This window comes from Liolophura sinensis, chromosome 12 (assembly GCF_032854445.1).
Source record: "Liolophura sinensis isolate JHLJ2023 chromosome 12, CUHK_Ljap_v2, whole genome shotgun sequence".
Classification (NCBI taxonomy): Eukaryota; Metazoa; Mollusca; class Polyplacophora; order Chitonida; family Chitonidae; genus Liolophura; species Liolophura sinensis.
In genome coordinates this window covers 20570631-20585521 of record NC_088306.1, presented here as the reverse complement: position 1 = coordinate 20585521, position 14891 = coordinate 20570631, and the positions used below count along the sequence as shown (strand labels likewise).

General features: G+C 37.2%; 1 protein-coding gene across 1 annotated transcript in view; it reads left to right on the top strand.

Annotated features, from left to right (window-relative positions):
• LOC135479774 (E3 ubiquitin-protein ligase TRIP12-like) overlaps positions 1-14891 on the top strand; it is a 48219-nt gene that overhangs the window by 14341 nt on the left and 18987 nt on the right. Inside the window, exons 4-17 of the mRNA XM_064759680.1 lie at positions 6087-6268; positions 6523-6600; positions 7330-7425; positions 7867-7952; positions 9342-9539; positions 9839-9931; positions 10508-10669; positions 11268-11390; positions 11805-11916; positions 12452-12516; positions 12868-12917; positions 13472-13628; positions 14009-14171; positions 14516-14646. Of these exons, the coding sequence (XP_064615750.1) occupies positions 6087-6268; positions 6523-6600; positions 7330-7425; positions 7867-7952; positions 9342-9539; positions 9839-9931; positions 10508-10669; positions 11268-11390; positions 11805-11916; positions 12452-12516; positions 12868-12917; positions 13472-13628; positions 14009-14171; positions 14516-14646 (1696 nt within the window). The remainder of the gene's footprint in view (positions 1-6086; positions 6269-6522; positions 6601-7329; positions 7426-7866; positions 7953-9341; positions 9540-9838; positions 9932-10507; positions 10670-11267; positions 11391-11804; positions 11917-12451; positions 12517-12867; positions 12918-13471; positions 13629-14008; positions 14172-14515; positions 14647-14891) is intronic.

The following is a 14891-nucleotide window of genomic DNA, read 5'->3' as shown; positions in this document are numbered from 1 at the left end:
GATCAGCTATTGTTGTTGTTTTGATCAAGTCCTCAAAAATGGCTACACCCATTGGCTGTTGAGCGAAGAATGTTTACCTTGAAAGTGATTGTGACATCCCTAGGTTCCTCATCCCTTAGCAACTAGAAATTAGTTGACAGTAAATTTATGCTTCGTGTATTTTGAAAAAGGTGACGGGGTAGGAGTACTAAAACAAAGGTATAGCCTTACAACATTTTGGATGAACCCGTTGATCAGCTATTGTTGTTGTTTTGATCAAGTCCTCAAAAATGCCAGGGCTTTAAAGCAAAGTGACTTTTAACTGCCATCGGCTTAATGACTTAAATAAGCTGTATTTTCTTTCTGAAAGGCTTTTGGTTTACTAAAATTTCTGTATCAGTCTACTTGCGCTCTCTTACCCATCCCACAGGTGCAGTCAGTCATGTTGTTGTAGATCAGGCTTTAAATTGTATTGCATGATGTAAACAGTCGAATCCAATCCAATTTTGTGTGTGGATTTTCCTGGTCTCAAAGGTATAATATTCAGCCATTTCACAGTCTTATAACTGAGTCAGGCTGCTTTGATGAAGAGTCAGCCTGTGTTTATTAGCGGGTATAACGATCAGAAGAATGGTGAGTCAAAGGTATTGATGCTGATATTATGAGCATAGCGCTGGTTAATTTTTTTTTTTACCGGTATAAAAATGTGTACAAACATACTGCTGGTGTCAGAATAATAGAGGAGGTGCAAGTTTAAACTGTTTTCATGTTAGTTGTAAAAACAGTCCTGCAGTGTCATTGACTCTATGGCCTGGTTGTTATTGTGCTAGTGCAGCACAATGGACCCAGGAATCCCTGTCATCACTTTGAGTTCGAGTACAGCTCATGCTGGCCCTTCTCTGGTCATATGAGGGAAGGTCTGCCAGCAAATTGCAGATGGTCTTCGGTTTCCCCGAGCCCGGTTTTCTCCCTCCATAATGCTGGACGCCGTTGTGTAAGTGAAATATTAAACTGCATCATTGAGAGAAAGTTGTTGAAATCGTAAAGACCAAGCTACATCATACTGGTGTGGAGACATCTGACAATCTCTTTGTAACCTCAAATCTTATTCTTTGAGGCAGTTGTAGGCAATGAAGGAACATAGTTATTAAGTGCCATTTTGTAAAAGAAAACAAGTAAAACAATATTTTGGAAGAGGATTTGCTTGGTAACTCTATAAATTCCCTTTTAATCAGGAAATGTTATAAGGCCATGGAGGTGTTCTTTGGTGGAGCAACCTTAAACACGATGTTGTGTCACTCTTAATTCACACTTGTCTACCTGACAGGTGATTTTTGCCTGTGACAGGCAAAAAGTAAACTGACCTGTCACTTGCGACAAGTAAACCACATGTGGGCAAATTAGCATACTAAATCATAAAACATGCATTTAATTTTGATATCAGTGACTAAACCTTCTGTTTGGGGAATTCAGTATTTTGCATGTTTCTAATGTGACAATAACTGGAACGTACCCAGCAGGCTGAATTGGTCTCCAACCAGATATACCGGACTCGCACACAGTGACAGAATTTTCCATAGCCTGGGACACTCACTGTGATGGATCAGTTTTCAGACACTGTAGGTTATAGCAAAGGCCACCCACCCACCACCCACAATCGTGAAGAATGCTTACTTCTGCTACTGCCTTGCAAAATGTTGTCTTAATGTAACTCTCAGATATGTACTTTTAACGCTACAGATAACTTTGAAGTCTGCAGTGTTAAAGATATCACTTAGGATCCAGTTTCTGTCTCATGCAAACTCCTGTTATTTCATAAAGAAAGAAGCTATTGTAATAAAGTGCAAGGATCATTACAGTAAAAAAAAGCCACCTTTCACATACATACTGCAGATTTATACTTTGAATGTACTTGTGTACAAAGAATGAAAACTGCAATTTGTGCCGTTATAATACAATGTAGACAGGTGAAAAAATGTTTTATCTGTCACCTGAGATAGGCTCGTACCCTAGGTTACATATGGTAAGTGGAAACAGCTGCGTTCTTGGGCTACAGAAATAACTCGTGCTTGATTGATAAAATCTGATAACACTTTTGAATATCTCAATGTGTGCAATTTTATTTATTTTGTACCGTGATATTTCGGTTGTGTAATGTCCAAAAAATAAAAAGGTATGTATTGATGCATACATTTGTGTTGTTCTGGGTTATCTGCCACAGAGAAAACACGATAGCAATGGTGCTGTCTGCAGCCACTAGTGATGGCACAGGCCTCTCACTTTTTATTTTGGTGCGCAAGTCAGGGGGAAAAAAATTTCAGTGAAAAAGCACTGATAAGGGAATAATTTTGATGTTTAAGACTTTTGTTTGTCAGCTGGGTGGTGTACATGACATTTGCTTTACTCAGTGTAGCTTCAATATAGGTGCATGTACATATAGATGTAAGTTCTTTTTCATATTTGGCACCAACAAAAGTACCCTAGATTTTCCAAAATATGGTGAAACATTGTTGTGGATTATGTTTTCATAAAACATACATGTGCATACTGTCTCTGATGACTGCAGCATATTGTGGGCTATGAGTTTTAGAATCGTACGTATGATTTTCTCAACTTGCTCTGAAAGTATTTTAAAGGGATACATGTACGTTTGGAGGTTTTAAGGGAGGTAACTGCTGGCATTGTTTATGCAGATAGTCCCCCTTTGTACTATAGAAACAGGTCAAACAGGAAACAGGAAGTTAGGGCAGATGAAATACGTAGACAGCCAAACAGGTCGTATGTGCTGTAGTGACGGTGGTTTGTGGATGTCTAATGTGGACTGTGAAGGTTTTCAGGTCAGGTGTTCAACATTGTTAAGTTTACTAAGTGTATATGGCAGGTCTGAATTCTGTTTTATTGTCTTTGTAGTAGGTTTGAAACTGCCGTGTTCTGGTGGGTTTAGGTTATTTTTAAGGCTCAAGAGGGGGGGGGGGGCGGTTAATGCTTTGTCAATATTATCAAACAATTTTCAATTTTTTTTTGCTCTGTTATTTATAGTTCTTACGAGTTAAACTCTGTCTGCTTGATTACAGCACATTGCTTTTGACATTTGTCCTTTTGATGATACCACTACTTTATGTTACATGTGTGTTTTACAGATAATAATTTATATGCTGAAATATATTGTTAACAGCTCCATTAATTATTTTTTAAAAAATATTGTTGAAGAAAGAGTAAACATTATAGACGTTGACAGGAAATAGTATATGCAACCCAAAGTTTCTTTTTAAATGTTTTGTTTGTTGTATTTTGTTGCCAGAGAAAAGAATCTGGGTGCCTTCATAAGTGATGGGCAGTGAAAAAATATAACCTGAAAAGAAGAAAAAAAAAATAGTGTTTAATTAATTATATGTAGGTCAGTCGACCTGTATTTTGTACTTTGGCACTAGACCTTAGATTACATGTAGCTCTGAACTTCAAGAAGTGAGCTGAAAATCTGGGAAACCTAAACTAAGATTGTGTCTTATGAAATGTTTTACCTGGATTTGACTCCATCTGTAGTATATCTGTGTCATGTGATGTGATTTAGAAAACGGTGTGAGAATTTTTTTCTTTTCTGTTTAATACAGTAGTTGGTTTCTGATTTTTGTGTAGGCTTAGTGATAGTAAGCATGTATTTGCGCAGTCTGACATCCACGTTTTGTCTTCTACCAACATTTTTATCTGTATGTTACACGTTAGCCAGGTCTGTGAGTAACATTGGCAGAGGTGGGTGGTTAATCCTAGGTACTCTGGTTAATTCTGGACACTCTGGTTTTCTCCACCCATAAAACTGAGAATTATGCGCAGGTTTAGAATGAGGGAATATACAGTTATGGCTAGTTTCATCCATGTGGATCTTCTGCTGTGAGAAGTGCATTAGTTGAGGTAGTAGGTATACTTTTGAGGGAAATTTCCTTATTGCACATTATCTTATACCTGTTTACCTGTACATGTGTTTTATCCTTGAGCTCTCTTTTCGGCAAGCCATCAGTAGATAGACAACACACAATATCATATTGTTCATTTATACTTATACCAATTTATTACATGTTCCTCAAGCATATATAAACAGGGTGTTGACCTGCCAGAGGTGTGGATCTTGATTAGTGAGCATCTCATCCAGTTTGTCAGCGTTCATGCTTCATGCATCTCTATTTGTGGCACATCAGCTGTCTCCAGCCAGGCATGACCTGTATGTGAGATACATGTTCTGTGTACACATAGGATACATACTTTAGTGAGCTCTAGCTATACATGGAAACTCTTTGTTTATACACTCTGAAGCAGAAAATATGGAGACTGTATCATGTAAAAGTCTATACTGAGACTGTGCACAGTTTGTGTTTATGGCTGTGTATTAAAAAAATTAAATATACTAAATTATTGGGTAATCTGCGGAAGAAAAAAAATTGAACAAGTGAAATGAAGAGAAGCATAGCACTTCTTTTTTCAGAACTGCTTTATGCAAATGTGCATTTACATATGGGTATGTGTATATATGTATACAAATGTTGATGTACTTGTGTAAGGTGGGATAACCTGAGGGTTGAGTGAAGCATGCTGAGTTAATGCGGAGATGAACACATACAGTGTATCTGTATACCTCCTGTGTCGACTCCTGTATTCAAAGGGCTGTGTCATGTATTTGCCAATGGCTGACTTGTATACCTTGCACTGTTTGCCTATAGATGACCTATTTAATATGCCGTATAAGAATATAACATTGTGCACAGCAGACATACATGTACACGTTTATGTGGTATCATTTTGATATGTGAATGGGTCCCTGAACGTACAGCCTCAATTCAGTTCATGCTATCAACCTGTTTTTTTTTTGTGTTAAGTACATACAAAATATATATATATATATATTTTGTGGTCGGTGCATATTTTTTTTTATCAGTGATCATATTTTAATAGGATTTCAGTTTGGTAAAAACATGTTCTGGTATTTGTACGTGCTTGTTAATTTAAGATTACAAACGACTTGAGGTTTAACATTATGCTCATCGTCCTCTTGATGTGGTTTTACATGTTATTACGACAAAAGTAAAAACACATTAAAGTACATGTGCCCTAGCTGTTAATCATGTAGTGATCACAGCACAGTGACAGTAGCATGCTGCTTGTTTTCTATAATTAAACCATGAGAGCATCATTTATTGAGTACATTGTGTATTTAAACACCTCCCCTTGTTTCCTCACGTGAAAATCAAAATTTAAAACCTCGGTTTCGGTTTAAATGACACAGCAAATAGAAATTCTAGTAATTGTATATGTGCAATTATGTGTTTTACCTGTATATGGGTTGTTAGTCAGGATAAATGCCTGTATTATTACACAATTGCACACGTAGCTTGAATGTTGCAAAATTTGTGACAGAGGCTTTTTACATAGCTATGGTTTTGTACAATAAATAATTAGCTTTATGTGTAATTAACATGGTTCATGGTTACAACATACATGCAGGAATGGTAATTTCTCAAGTTACCAGAGCTGAGCTTCAGGTAGTGATAAAATTGGTGTGTCAAATATATAAATAAATAAATAAACAATGAATAAAGAAGGAAACATCGAACTGGCATGGGCTAGAAAAGTGGGTTGTATAGGCTAGAGGAGACTTGATGTAAAGGATTATGGGAAATTAACAACCCTAACATGCAGACTGGACAGTAGGTTTCAATATTAGGACTAGTATATTTACATGTACTTGATTTAACTAGCTAACATTTTTTGCAAATTTAACATACATAAACATTTTCTCATCTCCAACCCTCCCAGTGAAAAAAGAGAAAATGTATATCTAATTAGCATGTCAAGAAATAAAATCGCCAATGTTCAGTTGTTGTGAAAAAAATCATCAGGAAATGATTTTGCCACATTCAGCATATTAATTGTGTCTATTAATAATACTGATTTTATTTCAGGTTTGAGCTATGCGTATAAATTGCAATGTGCATAAAAAATTAAGTTACAGTATCGTGGGATCCAAACTCTTATGAGGAAAGTTCAGTATTTGTTCTTTAGCTTTTGAAAACTTCTATGACTTAGCCATTGATTGATTGTATTTGTTGTTGTTGCAGTGGCCGGCGTTCCACGGCTGTGCCCAAACGCCAGGTGCCGGGTGCACAGCCTAATAACACTAGTGGTGGAGGGACGTCAAAGTTGCACCCTAACACCGTGATGTCAGGGGAAGAGAGCGGAGCTGGGAACACACGAAGGAGTGCTCCCGGAGAGGAAAATAATGGCGTCGCTCAGGGTGCCAGTGAGTAGATCTCGGTTAAACATTCCAGTATTGAAATTCGTTTATTTTACTAAATGTATATGCTCTGTTCTGAAATATGACACGTCATTCAACCGTTACATAAGTAAAAACTGGCCCTAAAATTTATGCTGAAGGCATTGATACAGTGTAATTTCAACTTTGTTCTGGAAAAAAAAAGGTATGTTCTTATCAAGGAAGTAAATATCTCTTTTGCCTGGACAAATATATTGTTTGTTTTGTGTTTTAAATTGAAGCCTCAAGTTCAGCAGGGGCTACTGCTATGGCCACATCAGAGAGCGAATCTGAGGACTCAGATATGGGGCGACTTCAAGGTTAGCATGTTAAAGCACTGTCTGTAAGGATCGGTCCAAAGGGTGGATATTTTGAGCACTACTACAATTATGACCTCAACAAAACTTGGTCATCCAGTTTCATTTAAAGTTGTGAAATGCATTAAAATCGAGTTTGGGCATTGTAAAACAACGTAAAAGTGGATAAATTCCAACAAGCAATTATTTATGAGTATGAAATTCTGAATAATCTTTGTGATGACATTTCATTACGAGCTCTGAAAAACATGTGAATGTTTTTCATCTTACCCGAAATTTATAAAAACGTTAATGTTGTGTCAGTACTTGCTGAGATTCTGTGTTTGCCCGCAAAATATTTTCAGTCACAGGGTCATTCATTGACTTAGAGGTAGCTAGGTTAGGCATCTTTCTCTAATTTTAGCTCAAAGTAACAGATGTAGCTAAAGCACAAGCGTCAATGCCAGTGAAAATGAAAACGACGTTAAGGTAAATGCTAGGGGAGGGATCTCAAACATGTACTACACAGTGACCTGTGTTTGTGTTAATTACTGTAAGTTACAAAATTTTTGCGTGTTAGAATTAATGCTGTGATAAATGTTAAAGCAGTTTATATATTGAACTGAAGTTTTGCATTCGTCACCTACAATTAGCTGTTTGGTAGCCTTGCTACAATATGTAAATTTATCTCTGTCTTACCTCTTCCAAATACCTGTTCTGGTTTTTATTGGATGCCTTTTTCTGTGTTTTCAGCTCTGTTGGAAGCAAGAGGTCTTCCGTCACATTTATTTGGGGCACTTGGTCCAAGGATGCACCAGATTTTACACAGATCTATGAGTGGTGGGACGAGTAAGGCAGATATTAATCTATTAAGTGTTTGTACTGGTGTGGATGAGAGCTATATACCAAAGTTACAAGAATAGACTTCTTTTGATTTCCTGTTTTTTCCCACAATTTTGTTGTTTGTGGTGCAAGACTTCAAGCAGATAAATCATAGTTATATTGGGTTATTCTATGCACAAAGTGTCAGTTTGAGCCTACATGTATCTTAAAACTTGTTTTGTCATAACCCTAACCATATGGGAAAAATTATTCTTGCTAATGAAAAATTTAGGGATTTAAAAAAAACTAACATTGAGAAAAAAATAAAACAAAGTTCTGTTGTAGTCTCAATAAAAACGTTTAGAGTTGGGTTACTACCAAAGAACCTATTTTTAATCCTGGTCTTATGTGGACATGCAGTAAAATCGTCATTTTACTAACCTGATAATGAAATCTGTTTATTTGTAGTGGGTAAAGTGCAGCAGCTGTTACAAGGGTTACAGGCAACAGGAGATGAGGGACAGCAGCTGACTGCAGTCATTGAGATGTGTCAGGTGAGAACATGCACCCAATCTTCTCCATCCTCTCAATCGTTGCAGTGCTGTGTGACAATTTCTGAGAAAATTATCCAGTTGTTATAAAATAGACCTCTTGATAATCTGCCTTATGCGTTAACCTTCATCACTCTCCATGTTGAGAGGTCTGGAAATCAGAGATATTTCAGGTTACCTACGCAACTTGGAAAATGCCAAATTATGTAGCATAAATGCATAAAGTAGCCTTTTTATGTGTGGGACATGGGCAAACAAGATAATGTAAATCTACATTTAAAGGAGAAGAAAATATAAAAATGATGCCCAAATCAGATGAAAGAGTGTTAAAACTTATTTGCAAATATGATCTTTAATTTTGTTTTGGATTATTTTTTTTTTCAAGAGAAAAAGGTATTTGAAAATATTTTTTGTATGGTGGATATTTGGGACCAAGTTTTGGTATTTATCCTTTTTGGCATTATAATGTTCTAAGTAAGGATGTGATGCTTGTCTGATTAATTTATTTGAATGTAAATTTGTTGTTTATATCAAAACATATTCATTTAACCTAAATTATGATAATATTTTTGAACATATTAAAAATATAAATATGATCCAAGTTGAGGTTTGATACATTTGTTAGCTGAAAAGAACAAATTCTAGTGCAAAAATATTTATTCAACCTATGTTACATCCTCATTTATGACAGTATTAAACAAAGAATATAAATACCAAAAGGTGGTCCCAAATACCTACCATACTAAAATTATTTTCAAGTGTCTTTTTCTCCTTAAGGAAAAATCAGAAAAAATATTGAAGACCCTTTAACTAAAATGTTACCAACCACCATCATGTTTTTCTCAGCAGCAATTAACATGGATGAATTGAGCAAAACATGCTTAAATGAACATGGAGTGTGCAGAGCATGTTTATGTTCATAACCTATTTCAAAGGCACCGTGTAATCACCAGCGCCTGTGTGGATGTTGGGCTGCTTTAGTGAGGGACTAGGCATTGACTACATGAACATGTACATTGTGTATGAGCTGGTCTCAGTGCATCATTCATGATAGTCAATGCCACTATCCATTCTGCCAGCACTGTCAGCAGTCAAGTTTTGTTATCCTCCCAATTCAAACGTCAAAAGGCTGCACATGGTTGTTAACTGTACCGACAGGGTCATTGTTCTGCACATTGTGGCAAATAAATTTCAGCGAGAAAACCTTTCAAGGGTCTGGAATTCCATGAAATTTATCTGGAAAGTCATGGAAAAAATGAGGAATTTCAATATCCTATAATTGTATGAATCCTGACTTTACTTTTTCATTATTAAATGTGTTCCTGTTTGATATCAAACCGTGCTATCTGTAGATGAAACATTTCTTGATATATAAAAGTCATCTGTCTTCAGCTGTTGGTGATGGGAAATGAAGACACGTTGGCTGGTTTCCCCATGAAGCTTGTTGTGCCAGCCCTGATCACCCTGCTACAGATGGAACATAACTTTGACATGATGAACCATGCCTGCCGAGCTCTCACTTATATGATGGAGGCTCTACCACGATCCTCAGCTGTCGTCGTGGATGCCATTCCTGTTTTCTTAGAAAAGGTATGTTCATAGCCATTTACACATTATCCTCTGAAGCTGAATGCAGGGCTTTGTTATTAATGAATATCTGCAAATCATTTCTCATCATGACTAACATAGGTTAAAACTGTGGGAATCTGCGAAGATTCTGGTTTTTTAAAAAAGTGGTGACCAAATTAATGTTTTTATTACAATAGAATATCTGTGAGTATCCATTTCCTTTATGTGACTGTTTTCTCATGGACTTCACTGGACCTCCACCTGTTTGTAAGGAACTGTGTTAACCAGGGGTAGTGAATGTGTTGTTGTTGTTGTTGTAGCTTCAGGTGATACAGTGTATGGATGTGGCAGAACAGGCTCTGACAGCTCTGGAGATGTTGTCAAGGCGGCACAGCAAAGCTATTCTACAGGCTGTAAGTTGTATATACTGTTACCAGTTACCATGCTCCAGTTGACAAACCCATCTTTATGTAACATGTGGTTGTGAGTGGCATGTGACTCAGTGGTAAAGTGCAAAATTCTCAGCCATTCATACACATGTATACATTATCCGATGGAGTCTAGTGCAGGGCATTGCAAAGCTCAATGTGTAAAAAATCTCTGCACTCCCTTTGACAATAAGCGGTTGACTGCATCATGGTGTTGTTTTGTGACCGCATTTGTTAGGGGCAGATCACCTGTGCCAAGGACATTACTTAGCCGAATGATCCTACAAGGGCCTTGATTATAAATGAAGATTTTTCTCTCCGTACTTACTGTAATTGTGAAACCTTGTGACTATGATACAGCCAAACGCCATACAGTATTTTCAGTTGATGTAGCTTAGATACTACATGTAGTTAGAAAAACATTACAGATGTAGAAGGCAATCAAGAAATGGCTTAAAATTGCTTCAAGATCTGCCAGGTTGAATGCTTTGAGTACCTCTGTTTCCTTTATCTTCCTGTGCGGCTGTGCCCCTATGGTATATACACATTCTGTATTGACAGGGAGGGATAGCTGCCTGTCTCATGTACCTGGACTTTTTCTCCATCTCGGCTCAGCGTTGTGCCCTGGCCATCACAGCAAACTGTGCCCAGAGCATGAATGGGGAGGACTTCCACTACATCAGGGATTCCCTACCCCTGCTCAGTGGACGCCTCAATCATTCGGTAAGCACCATTTACATGTCATCTTCATGTCAAACTGGTTTCACATTGGAGGTGTGTACATGTACACTAATTTAATTCTGTAAGAAATATAGAAATATTTTTGTTCGACCCATCAGAAGTTTATATTGGGATTGTTTAAAATTTCTTTAAAATCCCCGTCTTGCCCATTACAGTAAAGACAAAAAATGTGTTTATATTATATTTTATATTTTTTCTTATCAAGTCATGACTAATAGCGTATACTTTAAGGATGGCCTAATTTTTTTGAATTTTCTGGAACTGTAGTGTTAAAACATGTTTGGCATACACGGGAAGGTCTACCAGCATGGTCGTGGGTTTCCCCCCAGGCTGAACCCAGTTTCCATTCTGGCCGTATCATAAAAGTGAAATATTCTTCAGTATAGCATAAAACACAAATCAGATTAATAAACAAATGTATCAAACATGTTTTGTGACTTTTTGAGCATGGAAGTGCAAGAAAGTGAAACTACCCCATATATAGTTCAGAAATTTCTGGAATAGTCCGGGGAGAAAAGAGTGAATAAATAAATGAAAAAAGGAACCGTAAAAACAAAATTTAACTGTTAATCTGTTTCAGGATAAAAAGTCAGTGGAGAGCTGTTGCCTTTGTTTCTCTCGACTGGTGGACAATTTCCAACATGACCAGCGACTTCTGAAAGAAATAGCTGTTCATGGGCTGCTGACAAATATACAGCAACTGGTGAGAGCTGAAAACAATTCGTCTCTGTCAGTCTCTGTGTGACACATATACTTTTGTTGTAAATTTACTTGTTCTTACCAGTTCACCTAATTAAGGCTATCTCTGTCAAACCTAATGTGTAACCCTTCTAAAAGAGGACGATATGACAGAGGGAATTGTTTGTTGAATCCTACATAACTGGTCCTCAGTAAAAGGTATTATCTACTATGTGCTAGTTTTATTCAAACTTTTGTGGTTAAGTACGTCCTTATTTGGAGATTTCAACGGCCAGAGTTATTTCCCAGTCAGAATCCAGTAATGCATTTGATTGCGTGAATTGCCTTTAAACTGAATGTGTGGACAGGTAGAAGAGTGAGTTATTATGCTGAATAAACATGCAGTGAAGTTAAAAATGGGTTTCACTTTCGTTTTCAGCTGATTATAAGTCCCCCTCTAATAAGCACAGGGACTTTTGTCATGGTGATTCGTATGTTGGCCACAATGTGTGCCAGTTGTCCCGACTTGGCTGTGCTCTTGTTGAAACAGAGTAAGTTACTGTTATTATTATTTTCATCTGTTGGGTTCTTATTAAAGTTTGAGTGAGAATTCACACGCTGATGTCCGACGGATATGAAATGTATGGCGCAGGCATCCTGTTTTTTCCATGGAGCGCCTGCTTCTTTGGCTAAAGCTATTATTTGTTAAGTTCATCAGGTACTTTGTTAGATGTGATGGTTTCCTTCAAGCTCTTCCTGGTTTTGTTCAACCATAATCCTGACTAAAATATTAATTCTTGTGTACATTGTCAGGGCTATATGTAGAAAAAAAACTGCCCCAAAAATCAACTTTTTATTGTTATCCTCATATTTTTGTTCAATTTGCTTGTTAGTTTTACTACGGCTTGATTATTTTGACGCCCTACAGTTAAGAAGCCCAAACGTTTTCCAAAACTTAAACGGCTTTGGATATGGCCCTGATCGTAAAACATCTGTCATTTAAAAAATTTTAATAACAGCAGATAAACATCTTTGTCGATGGAGAGAAATTAACCTGTGATGGATTCTTGTGTTTGGTGTTTGCAGAAATTGAAGAAACCTTGTGTTATTTGTTAGTGGGAACTTCAGACTGTGCTAGGAAAAATGTGGAGGTAAATATGACAAACTACATTGATACATATTGTTGGTTCTACATGAGCTTGTTTATTGTGGGATGTATGTATCATGATTATCACGCCAATATTTGTCATTATTGCAATTCAGAATGAGAAACCTGTCAGTGTGTACTTGAAAAGATGAAAACTACATTTTAAATCTTTAGTTTGTGTTAATACATGATCATTTTATCAGTTGTATTTTAACTCCTCTGTGGTGGGGAAATTCTGTTTATTTCTTTGATAGAAAGATTGTCTAGTGATCTAAAGGTGTATTAGTAATTGTCATGCATGGAAGTGAATGGTTTTGTCCCCACTTGCATAAAATGTTATTGTTTTCTATTTCAGCTTGTTTCAAGAACCCCACAAGAAATGTATGAAATAGTGTGTTTGATAGGGTAAGTGTTGTGGTCTACTTCTTGGGCTAGGCATTTGTTTATGAGGTCCTTCATTACATGTCCAAAAATTAGGCCCTAATTTTCTGTCTTATTAAGCCGGCCCGGATAGCACAGTTGGTGGAGTGTCCACTTCGGGACCGGTAGATCCAGGATCAATCCTTGATGAGTCACACCTAAGACTTTAAAAGAGGAAGTTGTAACTTCCTCGCTTGGCCTTCAGCAGGAAGGGGATAGTGCAACGACTGGTTGACCCGTATCAGTATAAGGGCTCGGGCGGGGTGGCTTACTTGCCTTCGGTAAGTCGTCTCAGTGAAGCAGCACTAAATAAAAGAGCGATGGAAATCCGTCCTGCAACAAGGAGGCACATTATACGTACATGCACCCTAAGGATTCCTTCATCGTCATATGACTGAAAAATTGTTGAGTACAACGTTAAACCCCAAGCACTCACTCACTCACTCTGTCTTATTATAAATAATTATTGAAAATTCCCTGACATGAGGAGGCCATTACTTACTTACTTACATACTTACTACTCTGTTGGCCTGTTACAGAGAGTTAATGCCCAAGTTGCCGTCAGACGGAATCTTTGCTGTGGATGCCATGCTCAGGAAGGGTAACTCTGTGAATACAGACGCTGTTGTTTGGCAGTGGAGAGATGACAGGGGGATGTGGCACCCTTACACCCCTATAGACAGCAGGATTATTGAGGTGAGCCTTCATCATGCATCTACCTTTTGTGTTATGGAAAGTGGTACACTCTGTTAATTGAGTGATCTTATCAAGGGCAGACTTTTTCATATAAAGATAACTAGTCTGGGATGGATTACATTTATCCAGAAGGAATGTTTTGTGTGTTTTTCCTGGCAATATCCTGTAAATATACATGGTTTTAGATGTAGAGATGATAAATATCATTTTTCAGTACTTATACCAATACACTCTTTGTCAAGAATTTAATGTAGGTAATGACTATGGATGTCTTGATTGGAGTCTCTTTACAAAAACAAAAACAAAACGAAAACAAGAGAAAAGTATCTTGCACTCTAATTTCTAAAATATTCAAATTTTTTTTCTTGTCCCTGTATTAGGCTGCATATCAGGCTGGTGAAGACGAGGTTAGCTTGTCCACGATTGGTCGAGTGTATACAATAGATTTTAATGCCATGCAGCAGATCAATGAGGACTCTGGTACTGCCAGACAGTGTCAGAGGAAACTCAATCCATTAGCAGCCAGTGCTAGCCAAACTCAAGGTAACTTGTACCAGATTGTACACTTCTGCTTGATAAGTACTATGTACATACATGTGCAAGAGGAGTTCTTTATCATGTAATCTGTAAATCTTAATTGCTTATGTATTGCCCATAGTGCAAACTAATGACACAACATTGCTTTTAAAGTGGCACAGTGTGGTAAGACGAGAAAGTTCTTAGTGATATGTTTTTCAGTGCTTAAAATTATAGCCTATGCTTCTTCAAAGTGAAAGATTTGATGAACCGATTTTAGATTGATGATGGCTGTAGTTGCTTGAACTAGTACAAACTGTTTGTGTGTGATAATGAACGAATTCTGATCATGTGTTACCTTGCCTTGACAGCCTCTACCCCAGCTGACCCAAACGTTGAGAGGTGTGACTCAAGGGCTGAGATCTTGAAAGAAGACATGGCCCTTGCTTCTGCATTTATACAGACATTGTTTGCTGTGCTTTATGAAGTCTATAGTTCTTCTGTAAGTGTTTTAATATTGCTGTCTCCATGTAAAAGCAAAAATTGACATGATCCAGTAGGAATGTTGCAGAAATTTATGTTTGCTAAACTCAACTTTGCTAAGCCTTTGATGCTGTATTTCCTGCTTGCATGTGTTTCAGATGTTCCGAAAGTTGCATTAAATGCATGTAAAATGTCTGCTTTATGAAACTTTGAAAAAAATAATATATATATATTCAGGGCATTCAATACACATATATTTATTTC